Source organism: Scyliorhinus canicula, chromosome 16, assembly GCF_902713615.1.
Source record: "Scyliorhinus canicula chromosome 16, sScyCan1.1, whole genome shotgun sequence".
NCBI classification, from domain to species: Eukaryota; Metazoa; Chordata; class Chondrichthyes; order Carcharhiniformes; family Scyliorhinidae; genus Scyliorhinus; species Scyliorhinus canicula.
In genome coordinates, this window is record NC_052161.1 from 11,712,535 (window position 1) to 11,731,080 (window position 18,546).

General features: G+C 45.4%; 2 protein-coding genes across 4 annotated transcripts in view; one reads left to right on the forward strand and one right to left on the reverse strand.

Moving 5' to 3' along the window:
* sfxn2 (sideroflexin 2) overlaps positions 1-2,907 on the reverse strand; it is an 82,378-nt gene extending 79,471 nt beyond the window's left edge. Inside the window, exon 1 of one of the 2 annotated variants that reach the window (XM_038773331.1) lies at positions 2,771-2,907. The gene's annotated coding sequence lies outside the window, so the exon portion shown is untranslated. Of the gene's footprint in view, positions 1-2,714 lie in introns of both variants that reach the window. The other variant, XM_038773330.1, reaches the window with a different exon arrangement.
* A 171-nt stretch (positions 2,908-3,078) lies between these two features.
* The window catches only part of arl3b (ADP ribosylation factor like GTPase 3b), a 33,231-nt gene continuing 17,763 nt past the window's right edge, over positions 3,079-18,546 (forward strand). Inside the window, exons 1-2 of one of the 2 annotated variants that reach the window (XM_038821438.1) lie at positions 3,079-3,195; positions 12,528-12,671. In XM_038821438.1, coding sequence (XP_038677366.1) covers positions 3,193-3,195; positions 12,528-12,671 — 147 coding nt within the window. In that variant the 5' untranslated portion in view covers positions 3,079-3,192. Of the gene's footprint in view, positions 3,278-12,527; positions 12,672-18,546 lie in introns of both variants that reach the window. The other variant, XM_038821437.1, reaches the window with a different exon arrangement.

The window sequence follows — 18,546 nt, forward strand, 5'->3', positions numbered from 1 at the left end:
CCCGACTGCATGGCCTTTTGGCCCCCCAATACCTCCTCTACTCTAATCGGGGCCCCCAACTCTTCCACTTCTAAACTCACTTTTAACCAACACTTTGCCTTTGGACTGAGGAGTAAAGAACCTCATGCAGTACAGCTTTTCCAGAACTGCGGCTCCTCTTTTTCAATTGTTGGAGTGGACAACAAATACTGCTTTCACACTGTAGAAATGCCATTTGTCTCCCCTCGGCCTCAGCTCTTCCGAAACCCTGATCCATTACTTCCTCAGCTCCATACTCCGTTACCCCAGCGCTCTCCTGGCCAACTTTCATCTTCTAAACTTCAGCTCAGCCAACATGGCTTCTTATTGCCTGTGCACCAAGTACCCCTCATTCTTCACCACTGTCTCTGCTGGGCCTAAATTGGCTCCCAACACCCCAAATACCTCATAGCTAAAACCTCATCCTTTTGTTTAAATCCCTCCAGCTCATTTATTTTTCTTACACTTTAGTGAAATGCCTTGGGCCACATTTGTGGAATATAACTGCTAACTGGTGTTGGCCGAGACAAGGCTCCTGCAGTTCTCATTGGTCAGCACCAGCCGTCTTGGAACTCAAACTGGTCTAGAATGTAGGTATATGCAGGGCTTGCTAACCATGTTCGGAAATTCAGTAAGGTGGCATCAGAGAGGGTCGGGCAGAAAAAAACCTCCCCTGCTCTCCAAACATACAATAAGCTCGGGCGCAATCTACCGGCCTCGTCAGCACCCCACGCGAGACTTCTTGTGAGAATTACAACACTCGTAACGCCTCGTGAGATCGGACAAGATCTCGTGAGGCGTGGTGATCTGGACCTTGCCCTCATAGGGTGCAACGCAGATTTGCATATTCAAGTGAGTAGTTTTGTCTCACTTGTCTGTGCTGGAGTTACCCAAGGCCCGGGATCGAACGGGCTCACCTCGGAGACCCTGCCATGGCACCGTTTAGCACTGGTTTCCATAAACGCGGACCAGGCATTACGGCACTTGTGGTGGGGGAGGGGGGTCTCTCTGGCGATCGGGCTCTGGGCAGGGTAGTACCCTGACGCTCCCGAAGCCACGGGGTACTGTGGCACACCCCAGCCTGGCAGTGCCACCCAGGCAGTGCCACCTGGGCACCATCCTGGCAATGCCATGATGCCTAGGTGGTGCTGGCAGTGCCCGTGATAGAGACTGGGCCCAGGGGTGCCCTGCCTTTATGAAATGGGGTGCGGGGTGCTCAAGAACTCCCTAATTAGTAAGTTGGTGCATTGGGAGGTTCCAGAGGCTTGGGGTTGGGGGGGGGGGGGGGGGGGGGGGGGGAACCGGCGAGCTGAGCAGCAAATGCGATTAAGTGCAGCTTCGGCCGGAGATTCCTGGCTGCATGCGCCGGGAAACACCCTGCTAAACGTGCCCAAAACAGGACTCTGCTGTTTTTCCATCAAATCGCACCCTAGTTCTTTATAAATGGCCTAGTTGTTTCAATCTACTACTAAAGAAGTTTCCCTAACACTTCACGTTACGGAGTCCAGGTGCAAAGTTGAAACTCTTTCACACCAACAAAGAAAAACAGCGCTCACAAGATGCAATATCTCACCAGTCTCTATGTTGCTATAAATTTAAAAGAAACACTATATCACATCAAAGCTTCTTATGCACGCTTCAGAATGCTAATGACCATAAACATGTGAGCAATACTGAATTGCATAAGACTACCAGTCTATTTTGTAATCATAGAATTTTTTACAATCTTTGATAAATCGTTTCTTAGAGATTGTAAATTGTAACACAAAACATTCATATATTAGTAAACAAAGATTGCAATCCAAGCAGCAGTTACTAAGAAGAAACAAACTCCTAACGCTCATATTATTTTCTCTGAAATATTTTGCCTGCGCCTGAAAGTTTTAATTTCATGTCCCATTCCCAAGAATTGACACGAAAAAAACTTGGTCAAACACTAAGTCCAGCTCTGCTACTGGAGTAAGAAGTCTTACAACACCAGGTTAAAGTCCAACAGGTTTGTTTTGAATCACTAGCTTTCAGAGCACAGCTCCTTCCTCAGGTGAACAAAGAAGTGGATTCATTCGCCTGACTTTACTGTGCCCACCCCAGTCCAAAGCCGGGATCTCCACATCATTACTACTGGAGGACTGCACTGTCAGAGGTGCCATTTTTTGGATGAAACATTTTCCAGGTGGCTTTACCATTTCAAAGAAGAGCAAGGGAGTTCCAGCATCCCGGTCAAAACGTATCCGTCAACCAACATGACGATAACTGACCAGCGGGGAATACAATCAAATTGCTGTCTGCTGGAGCTTGCTATGTGCAAATCGACAGCTACATTTCCTTTATTACAACAGTAACAAATTTCTAGAGTACGGTTTTGGCTGTAATGTGCATCGGGGCATCTAGAGGTCACAAAAGGTGCAATATAAATGCATTTTTAAAAAAGTTTAGAGTAACCAATTCTTTTTTGTTCTAATTAAGGGGCAATTTAGCACGGCCAATCCACCGACCCTGCACATCTTTTCGAGTTGTGGGGGGGTGAGACGCAGGCAGGGGAGAATGTGGCACTATACAAATGCAAATCCCTCCTGTGTCACGGGTAGCCGCCCAGTTGGGGGGGCAGGAGTTTGTGTGACACATGTGCACAGCGGGAGAGAGAGAGGCGCGGGGGCAGAGAGCGCAGGAAGACTGCCACACAGTTACTAACCTACCTGGCCAGTTACAATCACCACATTTGTTACATTCACAAAGTAGCCACTCCACTCACTCTTTCCCTCCCTTTCGGCGACAGCTCCCCGTCCAATCAGCGCGCGCCGGGCGGGGGAGCCGCCCACCGTCATCGCCCCTCCCCCTTGCTCGCGACGCCTCACCGCTTCGGGGGGCCAAGGTGCCGTCTGTCTGCCACGTCACAGAGACACGTACGCTGTCGATGGCCTGGTGACGTAAGAACGCAGAGCTCCGGAGTGGGGCGTCACGGACGGCGGGCGGCGAACGTCATCTCAGGAGGCGGGGCTGAGAACGCCACCGAAGGGGGCGGGGCGGGGCGGGGAACATCACCTCAGGGGGGCGGGGCGGGCGACGTACGTCACCTCAGGGGGGCGGGGCGAGCGGGATGTCACGTGGCCGTTGCGTCGCGGCTGCGTGCTGACGTCGCCGCCCATAGTTACCCGGAGCCCCGAGGAGGAGAAGATGGTGAGTGAGTGAGGGGACGAGACGGGGAATGGAGGGGAGAGCTGGAGTCATGGCCATTGAGGCGGGCGGACCGGGACGACTGGTGGGTGTGGAGCCCGGCCTCCCCTCTCCGGGTTTGTGGGGGCTGCTGCCTCCTTGGGGTTTGTTTCTCGCCAGGCCTCCCTGTTGTTAAGTGAGCGGTTGCTGTGACGCCATGGCCGTGGAGCTCAGGCTGCAGAGTGTGGGCCTGAGGCCTGGGATTAGCCAGAGAATTACCAGGCGGGGGCGGCCGATTTCTCCCTCCCCCACCCACTATTATATAAACGGTACATGCTTGTTCCTCCCTATTGGCACCTTGCAGAGTAAACTGGAGGGCCCAGAGCTCCCTCGGGCTTTTCAATGCAATCCCCCAGGCCAGCAGCAGTTCTGTATGCAGTTCACCCCAATGAAATAATGATAACCTTTATTAGTGTCACAAGTGGGCTTACATTGGCACTGCAATGAAGTTACTGTGAAAAGCCCCAAATTGCCTAATTCCAATCTCCAAACCCAGACCCCAAATAGGGAACTACACCCATCGTTAGGTCTGTCATCTCATTTAGAATAATCAATAATTTTCTTTCATGTAAGAAATGTAAACTTATTTTTACATGCATCGCTCACTCTCCCTCGGTTGAATTTAATATATTGGCACCCATAATAATGGGAGAGTTAATGATTTCCTGGTTTGCTCCATGGAATCCCTAAAGTGCAGAAGGAGGGAGTCTGAACCGACCCTCCGATAGAGCACCCTACTTAGGCCCGCTCCCCTGCCTTTCCCAGTAACCCCACCTAACCTGCACATCTTTGGACACTCGGGGGCAATTTGATGTTTTCCAATCCACCTAACCAGCACAGCCTTGGTCTGTGGGAGGAAACCGGAGCACCCAGAGGAAACCCACGCAGATGTGGGCGAGAAGTGCAAACTCCACAGTCGCCCAAAGTCGGAAATGCACCCAACTCTCTGGTGCTGTGAGGCAGCAATGCTAACCACTGTGCTGCCCTTAATATGATCTTGTGTTGACCGGTCATGATGACAGTCCCTCTTATGTTATTGAAGAAGGTGTCTCAGTTGTATTTTAGGTTCTTTCTTAACATGCTTCACAAACAATTACTTATTTTAAAGTTCAGTGACTTGTTATGTAGTCAGACACCGCAGCCACTTTGTGTGCAGAATCATCCCACAAATATCAACATGGTGATTTTCTTTTTTAATTTTGGGTGGTTTAGTTTGAAGGAAAATATTTGTCATAACCCTAGAATAACTCCTTCAACCATTGGAGCTTAACCACTAGTAGGTTTAATATCTCCTCCAAAGGACTACTTGTTTTGTATCTTGGATAAGTTTTTGAAAGAAAATTTGACAGGATTAAGTTATAAAATCTTAGTGTGATCTTGATGAATGTTATTATGTTAATTATTATTTGGTTATGTTTGTGGTTATCAATATATGAACAAAAATGGGGGGCTCGATGGAGGCCCCGATACGGGGGAACCATCGGTTCGTCCCAGGGAGCATTGATGGCGGATTCCGGGGCTGGCACAGGGCAGGGGTTAGGAGTTTGAGGGACCTGTTTGTGGAGGGGAGGTTCGCGAGCTTGGGGGAGTTAGAGGGGAAGTTTGGGCTCCCCCCGGGGAACATGTTTAGGTACATCCAGGTGAGGGCGTTTGCCAGGCAGCAGGTGGAGGGGTTCCCCTTGCTGCCCCCACGGGGGGTGCGGGATAGGGTGCTCTCGGGGGTGTGGGTCGGAGGAGGGAGGATCTCGGACATATGGTGATGCAGGAGGTAGACGAGGCCTCGGTGGAGGAACTGAAGGGTAAATGGGAAGAGGAGCTAGGTGAGGAGATTGAGGAGGGGACATGGGCGGATGCCCTGGAGAGAGTGAATTCCTCCTCTTCCTGTGCGAGGCTTAGCCTCATACAGTTCAAGGTGCTGCATAGGGCCCACATGACAGGGACAAGGATGAGTAGGTTTTTCGGGGGCGAGGACAGGTGTGCTAGGTGCTCGGGGAGCCCAGCGAACCACGCCCATATGTTTTGGGCGTGCCCAGCGTTGGGGGAGTTTTGGAAGGGGGTAGCAAAAACGGTGTCGAGGGTGGTGGGATCCAGGGTCGAGCCAGGCTGGGGACTCACAATTTTTGGGGTGGCAGTGGAGCCGGGAGTGCAGGAGGCGATAGAGGCCGGTGTTCTGGCCTTTGCGTCCCTAGTAGCCCGGCGGAGGATCTTGCTCCAATGGAACGATGCGAGGCCCCCAAGCGTGGAGGCCTGGATCTCGGATATGGCGGGGTTCATTAAATTGGAGAGGGTGAAATTTACCCTGAGGGGATCAGTACAAGGGTTTTTCAGGAGGTGGCAGCCGTTTCTGGACTTCCTGGTGGAACGGTAGGGAAATAGGCCGACAGCAGCAGCAGCCGGGGGGGGGGAAGGATTGGGGGGAGGGAGAACTGTGCACATGGGTTTGTGGAGGGTGCTATCTCTCTTGTTTTTTTTTTCCTTTGTTGTTCTTTCTTTTTGTTTGAAGTTGCTCTTGAAGCTGGGGGGGTATTGTTCATGGGGTGTTACCGCAGTTGTATGTTAATAGAACTAAGATGTTTATATTTTGTATTTTATTTTGTAAAAATTTCAATAAAAAATATTTTTTAAAAAAATCAATATATGAACAAAACAAAAGGGGCCATCTCAGAATCTAAGGAACATAGATGAAAAACTGCATGGATGTAATGTTCAGATAGAAATAAACTGTCTCATGATTCAACAAAGGATACAGAAAATAACTGCAGGGCTACAGGGAAATTGTAGGGGAGTTGTACTAGCTGAATTGTTCTTGTGAGCTGGCATGACATGATGGACCGAATGGTCTCCTGTGTTGTAACCATTTTATCAACCTAGAAGTGTAGAAATAGCTGCTGCCTGAGATTTGGCCTCAAACTGAATTTAACATGTCATTGCTAAATTGCCGATTCGATCTTTGTTCTCACATTATCTTTTTTCCCATTATAATCCTCAAATTTCCATTTAATACTAACCTGGCCCCACCATCTTTTCAGTGATTATTTAATTAAAGAAATGAGGTGTTCCTCCCATTTGCTAATTACTGTAACTGTTCTATTTGGGGTTCATACTGGTGTGTAATGCACATCATAGTTAAAATGGTGTATGATTTGAAAATCATAGTATTCCTGTGACATTATTGCACTTGTTGGCACTGTTGACCACATCATCATCCTCCAACACTTCTTGTCCAACTGGATGGGACACACAAGCTTGTTCCATTCTCACCCATCTCGTCATGGCCAGAGAATTGTCTAGCTTCTCTTCCCACTCCCGCATGATTACCTCTGGAATCCCCCAAGAATCAACCCCTAGCTTCCTCCTATTTCTCATCTACATGTTGCCTCTTGGCGATATCATCCTAAAACATAATGTCAGATTTTACATGTACGCTATTGGCACCCTGTTCTACCTCGCCATCACCTCTCCTGATCCCTTTACTGTCTCTAAATTTTTTAATCACTTGTCTGATATTCAGTACTGGATGTACAGTAATTTCCTCCAATCTAAATATTGCAAAGACGTACAATATTGTCTTTAGTCCCTGCCACAAACTCAATTCCCTAGCACCGACTCCATCCCTCTCCCTGGCAACTATCTGAGACTGAACCAGACTGTTTACAGCCTTGCTGTCATAACTGACATGGAGATGAACCTCTGACCATATGCCCTCGCCATCACTATGGCAACCTATATCCACCAACATAATATCGGCCGACTCCATCCCTGCCTCATTTCATCTATTGCTGAAATCCTCAGCCTTGCCTTTCTTACTTTTAGACTCGACTACTCCAATGCTTTCCCAGATGGTCTCCCAGCATTTTCTCTTTGGTCGTTTTACCCATGAGGTTGATTTGGCTGGCCCATGCCAGCAGCAGCCCCCCCCCCCCCCCCCCCCCCCCCAACCACCACCACCACCACCACCACAACAAAATGTTTATGGTTTAGACTTTGATGGTTCTGCTGTTGACTGTCATGGAGAGATGGCCATAAGCTGCCATGTGTTTACACAAATGTTACCATCAGACATCAACCAAGTTCTTGCTGCAGGCTGGCATAGCTGCTTCATTATTAGAGGAGTTGTCAAAGAATGTATATGCTGTGAAGTCATCAGCAAACAGTTCTACTGCTGACCTTTTGATGGAAGGAAGGCTATCACCTTGACTTTTGCTCAGACTCCATGGTTCCATTCTTCGTTATATGCTGCCTACTTGAAGGCAGATACCCTTCTACTCTGCCTTTCTACTCCGCTCCTGTGCCCATGTTTGAATTAAGGTTGTGCTGAAGTCTGGAACCAAGATGTGATGACAATGTGGAGATATACAATTCTACTGCTGATGGCTCACAGCAGCATACGTTTTGGACTGCCAGGCCTATCCCCAGTTAAATCCACTTCAGTGTCACACCCCTTGAGAGTGAAAACCTTATGGTGACGACTAGATTTTGTACGTGCAGCAACAGTGTGACGTTCACTTCTGGTTCTCTTGTGGACAGACAACATCTGTCACACACACATTGGTGAGAACAAGGTTTTTTTGATTTCCTCCCCACCTAATAAAAGTGCAATTTGGTAGCTGCATCCTTTGGGACTTTGTACAGGTCAGTTTGTGATGATGCTACTGAGCCACTCGTGAATGTTGAAGTTTCCCCTTCCTAGTTACATTTGGTGCCCATGTTTCCCTCCTAGAGTGATGTTCAGTATGCATTGTGCCGCACTATAAATGCCACTCGCGTAAGTAGGTCCTCAATTTCTGATACTGGTCAGCACTAGACTTGCTAAGATTTACAGATTGGAATTTTCCTATTAAAGGATTAATTTTAATATAGTGGAAATCTTAATGTACAGCCATTAAGAATTAATTTTCTTTCTTTAATGTATTTAAAATCAACTCTTACATTATCTAACATGGTCTCTGGGAATAGTGAAGATGAATTTGTCATTTCCATTTAAGTGAGCAAATTACTTAATAATTGCAAGCTTCAGTAAAATATTCTAATGTTTGAACAATGGAGACAAAGGTACAGTGAATAAAACTAGATTTACAGTTGTTAGAACATGCTCCTGTATTTGGCTTGGCAGTAAATGACGGAAAGATCAGACACACATGAATGAAACTTGATGTATAGAGCAATGGACTAACACTAATGTTTAATCTATTATGCCAACATTTTTCTGTGCAGTGATTGGTTGTAGGGAATCATAGGGACTACTGGCCTTTATTTGTATAAATTACTTACAATTTGTTTAAATGTCTAAATATGCAGATTACAGGAAAATGGTAAATGATGCGGTACCGTGTGCATATATTTGAAGGATTTGGAGGTAATGGATTGATGGGCAGCTGGTGTCAGATACAGTTTTATTCAGCTAATTTAAAAGTGTTGAAGTTTGGCAAAAGGAAGAGAGACATGGAAGAAATACTCAACATGAGTATGTTGCAGAAAAGGGAATAGCTTTCAGGATATTGCTGTACAGGTTTCTGATTCCCTCAGTCCACTGCCCATGTGGTGGTGAAAAGGCGATGAAAGAGTTCAGCATATATATCAAAAGGGGGTGATTTTAAAATTACATGTGTCCATGGCATGTTGTCTGGTTTTCATAGAATTTACAGTGCTGAAGGAGTCCATTCGGCCCATCGAGTCTGCATCGGCTCTTGGAAAGAGCACCCTACCCAAGGTCAACACCTCCACCCTATTCCCATAACCCAGTAACCCCACCTAACACTAAGGGCAATTTTGGACACTAAGGGCAATTTATCATGGCCAATCCACCTAACCTGCACATCTTTGAACTGTGGGAGGAAACCGGAGGAAACCCACGCGCACACGGGGAGGATGTGCAGACTCTGCACAGACAATGACCCAAGCCGTAATCGAATCTGGGACCCTGGAGCTGTGAAGCATTTGTGCTATCCACAATGCTACCGTGCTGACCATGGTTGTGGTCTGTCCTCCATTTCAAAAGTGATAAAATTGGATAACACTTCAATAATCCACAGTTAATTATAGACTTTACATCTGAAGAGAAATGGTGTGCTCCGAGCCTTCTCTCCTCAGAATACAAAGTGTAAAGTTAATAGAAAATTAAGATTTTGAAAGATTGAAGCAAATTATTTTTCTCTGTGAAATTCCATAACTGTAGCAACAAGGTGAAGAAAACAAAATTGTCTGAAATCAATTCAGCGAAACGGTGCTAAACATGGGGAGCAAACTGTCGGTTGAACAGAAAATGTCCAGGTGTTTCAAAGGGAAGTGGAAATGGTCCTTGTGTATGAAATTTATTGGTATATTTTATAAATGGCATCTCATGGAAAAGAAGTGGTAAAGCTGTTTTGTTGATCCTGTTTGTCTAGCCTGCTACTGTACTGGGAAATACATAAGACAGTGATAGGAATGAGGGTCTGACTCTGGGCAATAGAAACTGGGGCCTGATATCAGTTATGTTGTTCAGGATAGCGAAGAGAGACACTTCCAAAACCCAAAATAGATGAGAAATGTATTGCACTTGAATCTTGAAATCAAGTCTATGCAATGGTTTTCAGTTACCTTTGGTTGTTACGTGGTTACCATGAGACCAAGTGTTTTGATGAAATAAATTTGAATGATTCATGGCAACACGTACTGTATTGAGTAAACAGTAGCTGCAAGGATGTGGTTAATGGAAATTGAGCAGGGTGCCACACAGGAATCGTTTTCATTTTTCCAATTGCCTAGTTACCTGTCAAAGTTGAAAGGCAGGTCATGACTGCAATTCCTGGGAAAGTGGATGGATAAAGTAACTATTCCCAAGAATGGGAAAATACAGGATCATTTTCACCCAAGTGTGAATGCACCAGATTTGATAACATGCTTAAAAGGTTGTGACTGCCACATTTGTTTTAAAATCAAGAAATCCAGAGGTAAAGCTCAAAGCTCAGGACAGCTGTACAGTCTTAATGTGTAGGATTACGTAAGGCAGTTTCTTTCAAACTTCTTTTCCCAGGACCCACGTCGGCCAGCCTTTGCGACCCATGCCATGTTCACTTAACTTCAAGCGTGAACCGGGAGCCTGCTTTGTCCTCACAATCTCGCTTGAATCTGGTTCAAAGGAGCAACGGGCAGTACAGATATACGGTGCAAATTTCTGCCTGTTCCTTTGTGCTGTCTTCCACCTTTATGAAAACAGAAGATCCAACCTCATGCATTTAGGTCATTGTGAAGGGCAATCGCAACAAAATGCAAGTTTTACTCAGCACTGGATACTCATGTGAGATGCTACACCAGAATGCTGACAACCTTATGGGCTTTTGGCATGTTTTAATGTGGTATCACAGGTCAGGTACAGCAACATAATCTTTTCATTTGGAATCGGCTCAAAGTTAACTGACTCTGCGGCGTCAACCTGAAACGGAATTGTTCACACACCACTTCTCTTTCAAAATCAGAAGCTTCTCTCATTTGCCAGTATTTCCCTGAATAAAACACATGTGGGCTTTGCTTCCTTATTTGCATTGTCACAATTCACAAAACCATATCTCAAGAAATCATCTTTATACTTCTTTGTTCTGAGTTAAGTTTACTTTTTCAAATCCGTTAACCAGAGGCCCTGAAGGTCTAACATCACCACAGCTCTGTCCTGACTTGGAGTCTCCTGTGCAGCTCACTCCAGCAGATTCTGTTGTGAGATCCTGTCCATAAATAGGTAAACTGCCTATCTGAGTCTCTGGCGGCCTATTACTTTTAAGAAAACCATTGATCTTCACAGTTCACTCGTCTTGCTTGCCAGCAGCTGCAAAATCAAACCAACTCTGCCCTCTGCTTTGACGCCAAAAGCACATATTGGACGGTGACCACGTCAATTCTGCGGGCATGGTGACCTGCTGTTGCTTCTGGCCGGAAGACTCCACACAGCCTAATGTATCTCCATTTAAAGGGTGGCAGCGGCTGAAATACCCGATGTAAAAGCTGGTAGCGGCTGGTGGGCGCTTCCCCGCGATCGGAGCCACAGAGGAAATGGCGTGATCCATCGCTCCGTTACCCTGACTTTAAAAAAACCCTGGCATAAGGAATGCAGTATGTGGAGCGGCAAGGTGCCGCAGTGGTTAGCATTGCTGCCTCACGGCGCTGAGGACCCAGGTCCGATCCCGGTCTCGGGTCACTGTCCATATGGAGTTTGCACACTCTTCCCATGTGTCTCACCCCCACAACCCAAAGATGTGCAGGTTAGGCGGATTGGCCAAGCTAAATTATCCTTACTTGGGGGAAAAAAAGAATTGGGTACTCTAAATTTGTAAAATATTTTTTTTAAAGATATGCAGTATCTGAGTCAGATATGAGTCAGACCGAACAGCCAATGTCAGTTTCTACTCCTCTGAAGCCACCTCCTGTCTTTCCTCATCAAACGCCTATCAGCATAATTCTCTATTCTCCCTCGTGTACTTGTCTCACTTCCCACTGAAAGCATAAGAATAGGAGCAGAATTAGGCCACTCGGCCCATTGAGTCTGTTCCACCATTCAATCATGCCTGATATTTTTCTCATCTCCATTCTCCTGCCTTCTCCCCATAACCCCTGATCCCCTTATTAATCAAGAACCTATATATCTCTGCCTTACAGACACTCTATGATTTGACCTCCTCAGCCTTCCGCGGCAAAGAGTTCCACAGATTCAACACCCTCTGGCTGAATAAATTCCTCCTCATCCTTAAAGGATCGTCCCTTCAGTCTGAGGTTGTGCCCTCTAGTTCTAGTTTTCCCTACTCTATACTATTTGCTTCAGCTACTCCCTGTGGTAGTGAGTTCCATATTCTCACTGCTCTTTGGGTAAAGATGTTTAAAATGGGTGATGAAATCAATTAGAGCACAGCAAGTAGGTAATGCTGAACCTTAGCTTTAAAAGCTTGACAATTTAGGGTGGCAGGAATTAGTGGGAAATGAGGAATTTTCAAAAAATGATTTGAAGTAGGAGAATCTGAAATGGATCTCGATTTTAATTCAAGTGAGGAGTAATTGGGGCAGCTTCGCCGTTGTTAGTTTCTTTCCATATCATGTTGGAGGTGGCATGCATGTGTGTGTACACACGTTGATATACAGTGGTATGAATAGAGCGGAATAATTACTTTCTCCATTGTTAATTGATAAATGTAGCACTACAGTAAGTGTAAAAACAAGAATTTTGTTTCTATTCTACACAACAGTATATACCTATGTAGATCATTAGTGGGGAAATGTCAATACCTATCTAATATATACAGTTAAGGATGGCTACGTTTTCTTGTTTTTAGGGTTTGCTATCAATCTTGCGCAAATTGAAGAGTGCCCCTGATCAAGAGGTTAGAATTCTCCTTTTAGGTTTGGACAACGCAGGGAAAACAACATTACTCAAACAGCTGGCTTCAGAAGACATCAGTCACATCACACCTACACAGGTAACGTTGTATTTAAGTGATGACTCCAAATTTCAAGGTTTTTTAAAATTTTAAATATTTCAATGTAACTGGACGTTGCAATGGATTAGACATGATTTTTCATCCGAGACCTGAATTAAGATTCAGCCCATGAGAAGGAATTCTTGTCTGTCTGCTTATGGGAATGGTTCATACATGTAATCAGTTTTAGCTCCTAGTTCGCCAAGGTGTAGGTAGACTGCAGGAAATCATCCCTAATACAGTTGTGAAATGGCAATCTGACTGGGAAGGCCACTGGATGGCAGGTGTGGGAAATGCGCTAATTTTGTGTACAAGGAAATACCTAAATAGCCTGAAAATATAAAGATCTTCTGAAGCAGAATATAGAGAACTTTATTTTTGGGATTTAACAACATTATGCCCAACCTTCGAATGTGCAACACTGACGAGCATGTCCGAAGCAGAAAATATTTCATTCCCAGCCAAACATCCCTCACTTTGAGCACAATTTTTTAAAAAAGTCATTAAAATATATAATTTGACGGTAGTGTATCTGTCCTGCATGTGTAATTTGAAGAGTTACTGACCTCGTACCTAAATACTCAAAGTATGTGACACCTTAAGAGTCAAGTGAAAGATGCAAAGCAGCTGAATATACTTGTGAGCAGTGCACTGGATTGAGTTTGTTCCTGCAATTTTCCCACGTGATGTGTTCCTGATGTCGACTGCCCAGTAGCACCGAAGCCATTGTGTTCTGTGAAATATTTGATGAAGGTGCCCACATAGCTGATTAATTTGCCCTGGACTGGCTCCCATTTACCTTTACCGTTTCTGGGTGTCAATTACGAGAACTGAAAATTTTAATGTAAAGGTCGCAGATGGCAATCAGCCAGCTGCCTTGCAGAGGATATTTCAATTAACCTGCTCTCCCCCCCCCCCCCCCCCCCCCTTGAATCAAGAGAAATATACATTTTCTTTCTAACTCCTTTGCCATGAACCCTCCCCCACTGCTCCTTGTGTCTAACATTGCCATTTTGAGTTAGATACCATTAGGAGAAGCAAAATAACTGGCTCCCCACTGGCAGATGACTGACACTGCACCATTGTGATTTACTCCATGGGTCCCATTGACCTTTCGAGCTGTCTGAAGGTTGTTTGTGGTGTTTTCCATTCTTGAGGTGAAGCAGCAGGCCTGGCTGACTATATCATGTGTTTTTGGGAGAGCTGTTATTTGGTAACCACCTCCGATTATTTAAAGTTTGTAACTAGCAATTAAAACCAGTATTTCGAAACTTAAGTGAATTACTCCGGTTTGGACATCTCTTTTTTGGTTATTTTGGATGCTTTTTTTTCTCAGTCTCCATTTAATTTTCATTCAGTTACATATTAGGTTAAAAAAAACTGCTTGAAAACTGAGCACAACTAAAGGATGCTTCGGCGGGTTTCTCTATTCCGCAGTACCATTCCTTTGAATGTGTTCCTCACTGCAGGGGTCAGAGAGAGCAATGATGCATTCTGGAAGCATATGAAGGAGGAATAAAAATAAAGTTTTTCCTTTAAGCCAGGAATACCCAAACCGTTTCTCTTTATGGGTTGCACAGTTGCTTATCTTTGAGTCCTCGAGTTTTGTCTGCTGTTGTGCTAATACCAAACTTGTTTGGATTGTCCCACACTTACTGTTTTTTTTTTAGGCATCTCTTTGATGTTTTAACGCATTTCTCCTGCCTGCCCATATTCAACCTGGCACCCTTTGCTCTCCCCATTCCTCCAGCTCTTCAAACTTTCATCCTCTCAATGTTTTCTCCTGTTCAAGCCAGCACTCTTGCTTTGTGTTACTCTCATTGCCCAACTTCTCCAATTAAATGACAGCAGCCTCTTGCCTTTGCTGGAGGTGCTACTTCTACGCACTGCTAACATTTCCTTATTATATGCTGCAACCCTGATATTATAATTCCTCCCATAGTGTTCAACAGTGTTTACGTGGAAGAGCAGCAACATCATGTAAGAACGAACAGCTGGTTGTTTAGCACAGGGCTAAATCACTGGCTTTGAATGCAGACCAAGCAGGCCAGCAGCACAGTTCGATTCCCGTAACAGCCTTCCCGAACAGGCGCCGGAATGTGGTGACTAGGGGCTTTTCGCAGTAACTTCATTTGAAGCCTACTCGTGACAATAAGTACTTTTCATTTCATTTCATTTCAGTGTTGAGAAGGGAGCTGAGGAGAGGTGCAGGTAGCCTCTGCTCATAGGTTGGGTTTAGACCGTTGTGGACCATAGCCAGTCGTGGCTGAGACTGTACATTTTCATACTATAGACTCCAGGGTGGTTTCTATTCACATTCTATAGATTAACATCATTTCTGCTAATAAGATTTTTTTGGAATTTTAAAGTGTCACAAAATGCAACATCGCCATATTTAATTTGTACAGCAATAATTTAACAAATTTGATAATGTTGCTGAAATTCATACCCATTAACTGCAAAGAACTTTCTTTGTTGAGGTCCTCTGATGTTTAAGGAAAATAAGTTTGCAAGCCAACTGAGGAAAATATCCTTTGCCCAAACTTCTGTCAGTCAGTATATTAGGCAAATAATTGCTGAGCAAACAGCAGAAACACTTCAAGAGAACTGTGATTAACCTACAACCTCAGATGAAATGTGCATTGTTTATGGCTCCCTTAATCCTACGGATGCCATTCAAAATGCACTTGTTCAAGGTGGCACAGTGCATTTATGCTTGAAATGTCTAATAAATAATGCCATTCTTATTATTTTTGTGCAATTCACAACTATTTTCTACAGCGACTATGGATAAGGAGCGTGGGATCAGATTTGTATTGCAATAAGTGTGCTGTTCACTTTAATGTGTTTTAGTTATGATTAGTTGTGCAGATAGAACAAATATAGATCCTCTTCATTCTGTTTACACTAAATATTAGGTAAGATAATTAAAATGTTTTAGGATTAATATAATTCTTGAATTGGTCCACAAGCTTTGGTGTGATTCCAATCACATCACTGAATCTCTCAGTTATGAAAGGATTGGCTTGAAATGTAAAAATCATGAATCCAGTCGAACAAATGTGAAGTTACCAGCGTTTTTAAGGTTTAATTTAAGATATAGTTTGGAGTATTAACACCAATAAGTTCTCAATACTAAACAATTCTCCCAAAGTAAATGTTTTGATTGTTTGTTTAATATCTTCTCCCATTATTTCTACCTTCATAAAGCCACCTTCCTGTGCTCATACCTCACCCCATCTGTGGTCAAAATTGTTATTCTACTAACTGACTGCACATATTCTGTCTTCTGTAAATCTTATCTAACCCCAAACTCCGCTGTCCATATCCTGTCCTGCATCATATCCTGCTGGCTTTTGACACCTATTCCCACCGACCACTTTATTAGCTGCTTCAACAAGCGATGCTTCAAATTTAAAATTCTTGTCCCATAACCTCCTGTTTCGCGGCATCACATTTAGAGGATGCCCCAGTGATGCACGAGGGAATCTCTCAAGGAAGTTCCCATGTTAGGATTTACCCGGTAATTGCCTATAAGTGCTAAATTCCTCTGGACCATTGCGCTGGACTGGGAACCATCTGACAGAAGTGATTTAAATCGCTAGCTTTGGGTGGTTAGAAGGGGAAAAAATCATCTCTAACTGCCGAGTAACTATTTACAAAATCCAGACATAGCCTCACACAGAGCACCCCACATACACGCCCCCCCCCCCCCCCCCCCCCCCCCGCCCCCAAGGGACCCACCACACCACCCTGACCAACCCCCCTTCCTGGTCCCCCACCTCCCCAAACAGCAGCTCATGTTGTAAAAAGGGTGGGTGGTGTGTCTTACCTCTCTGCAACCAGTTACTCCACGTCGGGAGCGCGCTTCGCTGCTCCTATCTCACTCAGCCTAAGTGAGGAACGTTTAGCGAGCCGGGGCTTTGCAGTTGCATCGTGGGGAACTCGTCAAGAGTGGCAATCCACCAGAGATTGCCACTAAGAGGAAATTACGGGCCCTTGTACCTTGTTCTGTCCTACCTCTAACATGTTCCAATGTTACAATTTCTTGATTCCTCTGACTTTGGCCTCTTGAGCCCCTTCTTTCTCCCCATGGCCAATATTGGCCAAGTCTTCATACACCTTGTTTCGTTACGCTCTAGACGTAGCATAAGCTGCTTCCTTGATGTGCACTCTGACAAAGGAAGGTTCAGACTTGTTGTTAGCTTTAACACGTTTATTTAAACTGTTAACAATTCTCCTACTTGGATTCGACTCTCCAGTTAATCCTACTATAGCTACTCAGACTGACAAATCAGTCTGCTACAATCCAGGTGGTGGGTGTGATGTGTTTCAATCAACCCTGTGCACACACTGAGTGTCTCCACTGGAAAGAGGAAGATCATGTGTGCTGTGTCCTTTATATATGGGTTGGTGTCATGCCCCCCTGAGTGTCACCTCTGTGTGTATCATGAATGCCCATTGGTCATGTCCTATCTTACTGACCTATTGGTTGAATGTCTGTGTGTCATGTCTCTGGTGCTCCCTCTAGTGTCTAGCTAGTCTACATGCATTTACATTAACCCCTTGTGTATTTACAGTGATTCATATCACCACACACCTTAGGTCAGGGTTTTTCAAACTCTGGGCCGTGATCCTCGGGTGGGTCGCTGGCATCACCGAACAATCAGTTGCTGCATTCCCGATCGCAGGAGAAGTGCCCAATGACTGTGACCGCTTTTAGGAATGCCCCCCACCGTCTGAGGCAGAGCTGAAGGTGATAGAGATCCGCCATGAACGCCAGGACAAGATCACCAATCTAATGGGGATTACCTGCTGGAAGAATACAGGATGTTGGCAGACAGTTGTCAGGAATGTGGAACAGTCCTTCTTCAAGACAAGAAACAGAAACTGTGTTGCCTGTCAGGAGCTGGATTCTGACATGGACAAGGACAACCCAGCTTTGAACCCACAAATGGCCCTGTCTCAAGTGAGGGAGCGACAGTGCATTTTCAGTGGTCAAGAGGATCTCTCTTTCCTCCCCCCCCCCCCCCCCCCCCAAATCCCCACTCCAGATCTTTCTGCCAGCTGAGACCAAGGCTCTGCCCACCCCTTTTCCCAAGCTCCCTGAGCCAGCCCCTCCCGGTGCCAAGGCAATCCGGCTCCCATCCTAGGTAGCCTGCGGGCCCCCGCCCACGGGAAGGCCGACCGGGTCATCCTGCAGAAACTGGCGTGGGCCAGTGCCGAGTTAGAGCTGGCTTTGTCCATGGAGTACAGCTCGCAGCTCTGCATCTTGATCAGGAACTCCCTGTATAGCCTCAAGTGCCTGGTTTAGTCGTACGCCAGGTGTGAGGGATTGTGAGTTCTCTGTTAGTGGCTCCACCTCCATCACAATGGACATGCCCTGAATCCGATAGAGCAGTTCCACATCAGCTCTGCAAGAGGCACAGTTCTCTGTTACATTGGCTCCGGCACATCCTCCCAAGCCTATGTGAATGTCCGGCTATGACCATCTGACCCCCTCAGCCATATTTAAGTTTGCCCTGTTGGAGAGCAAATGTAGCCTAGATTGCCAATGGGGCATTTAGCATTAACTACATTTACAAGGCTTCAGTCCACCTGGCCTCAAACAGGTCTAGTGTGATCTGTATACAGAGGTACAGGGACTCTGATGAACAGCCTACGAATAAGAAACCGAAATCGGGAACAAAGCGGCATGAAGATTATTTCTTGAAGTTTGGCTTTGTTAATTTTATCGATGCAAATCAGGATACAAAGTCCATGTGTGTTATATACAGGGAAGGACTGGCAAATGAAAGTTTAAAATCCTCAAAACTTCAAAGGCATTTGAAATGGCGAGTTCGAGGACAAACCTCTTGATTTTCTTTCAAAGGAT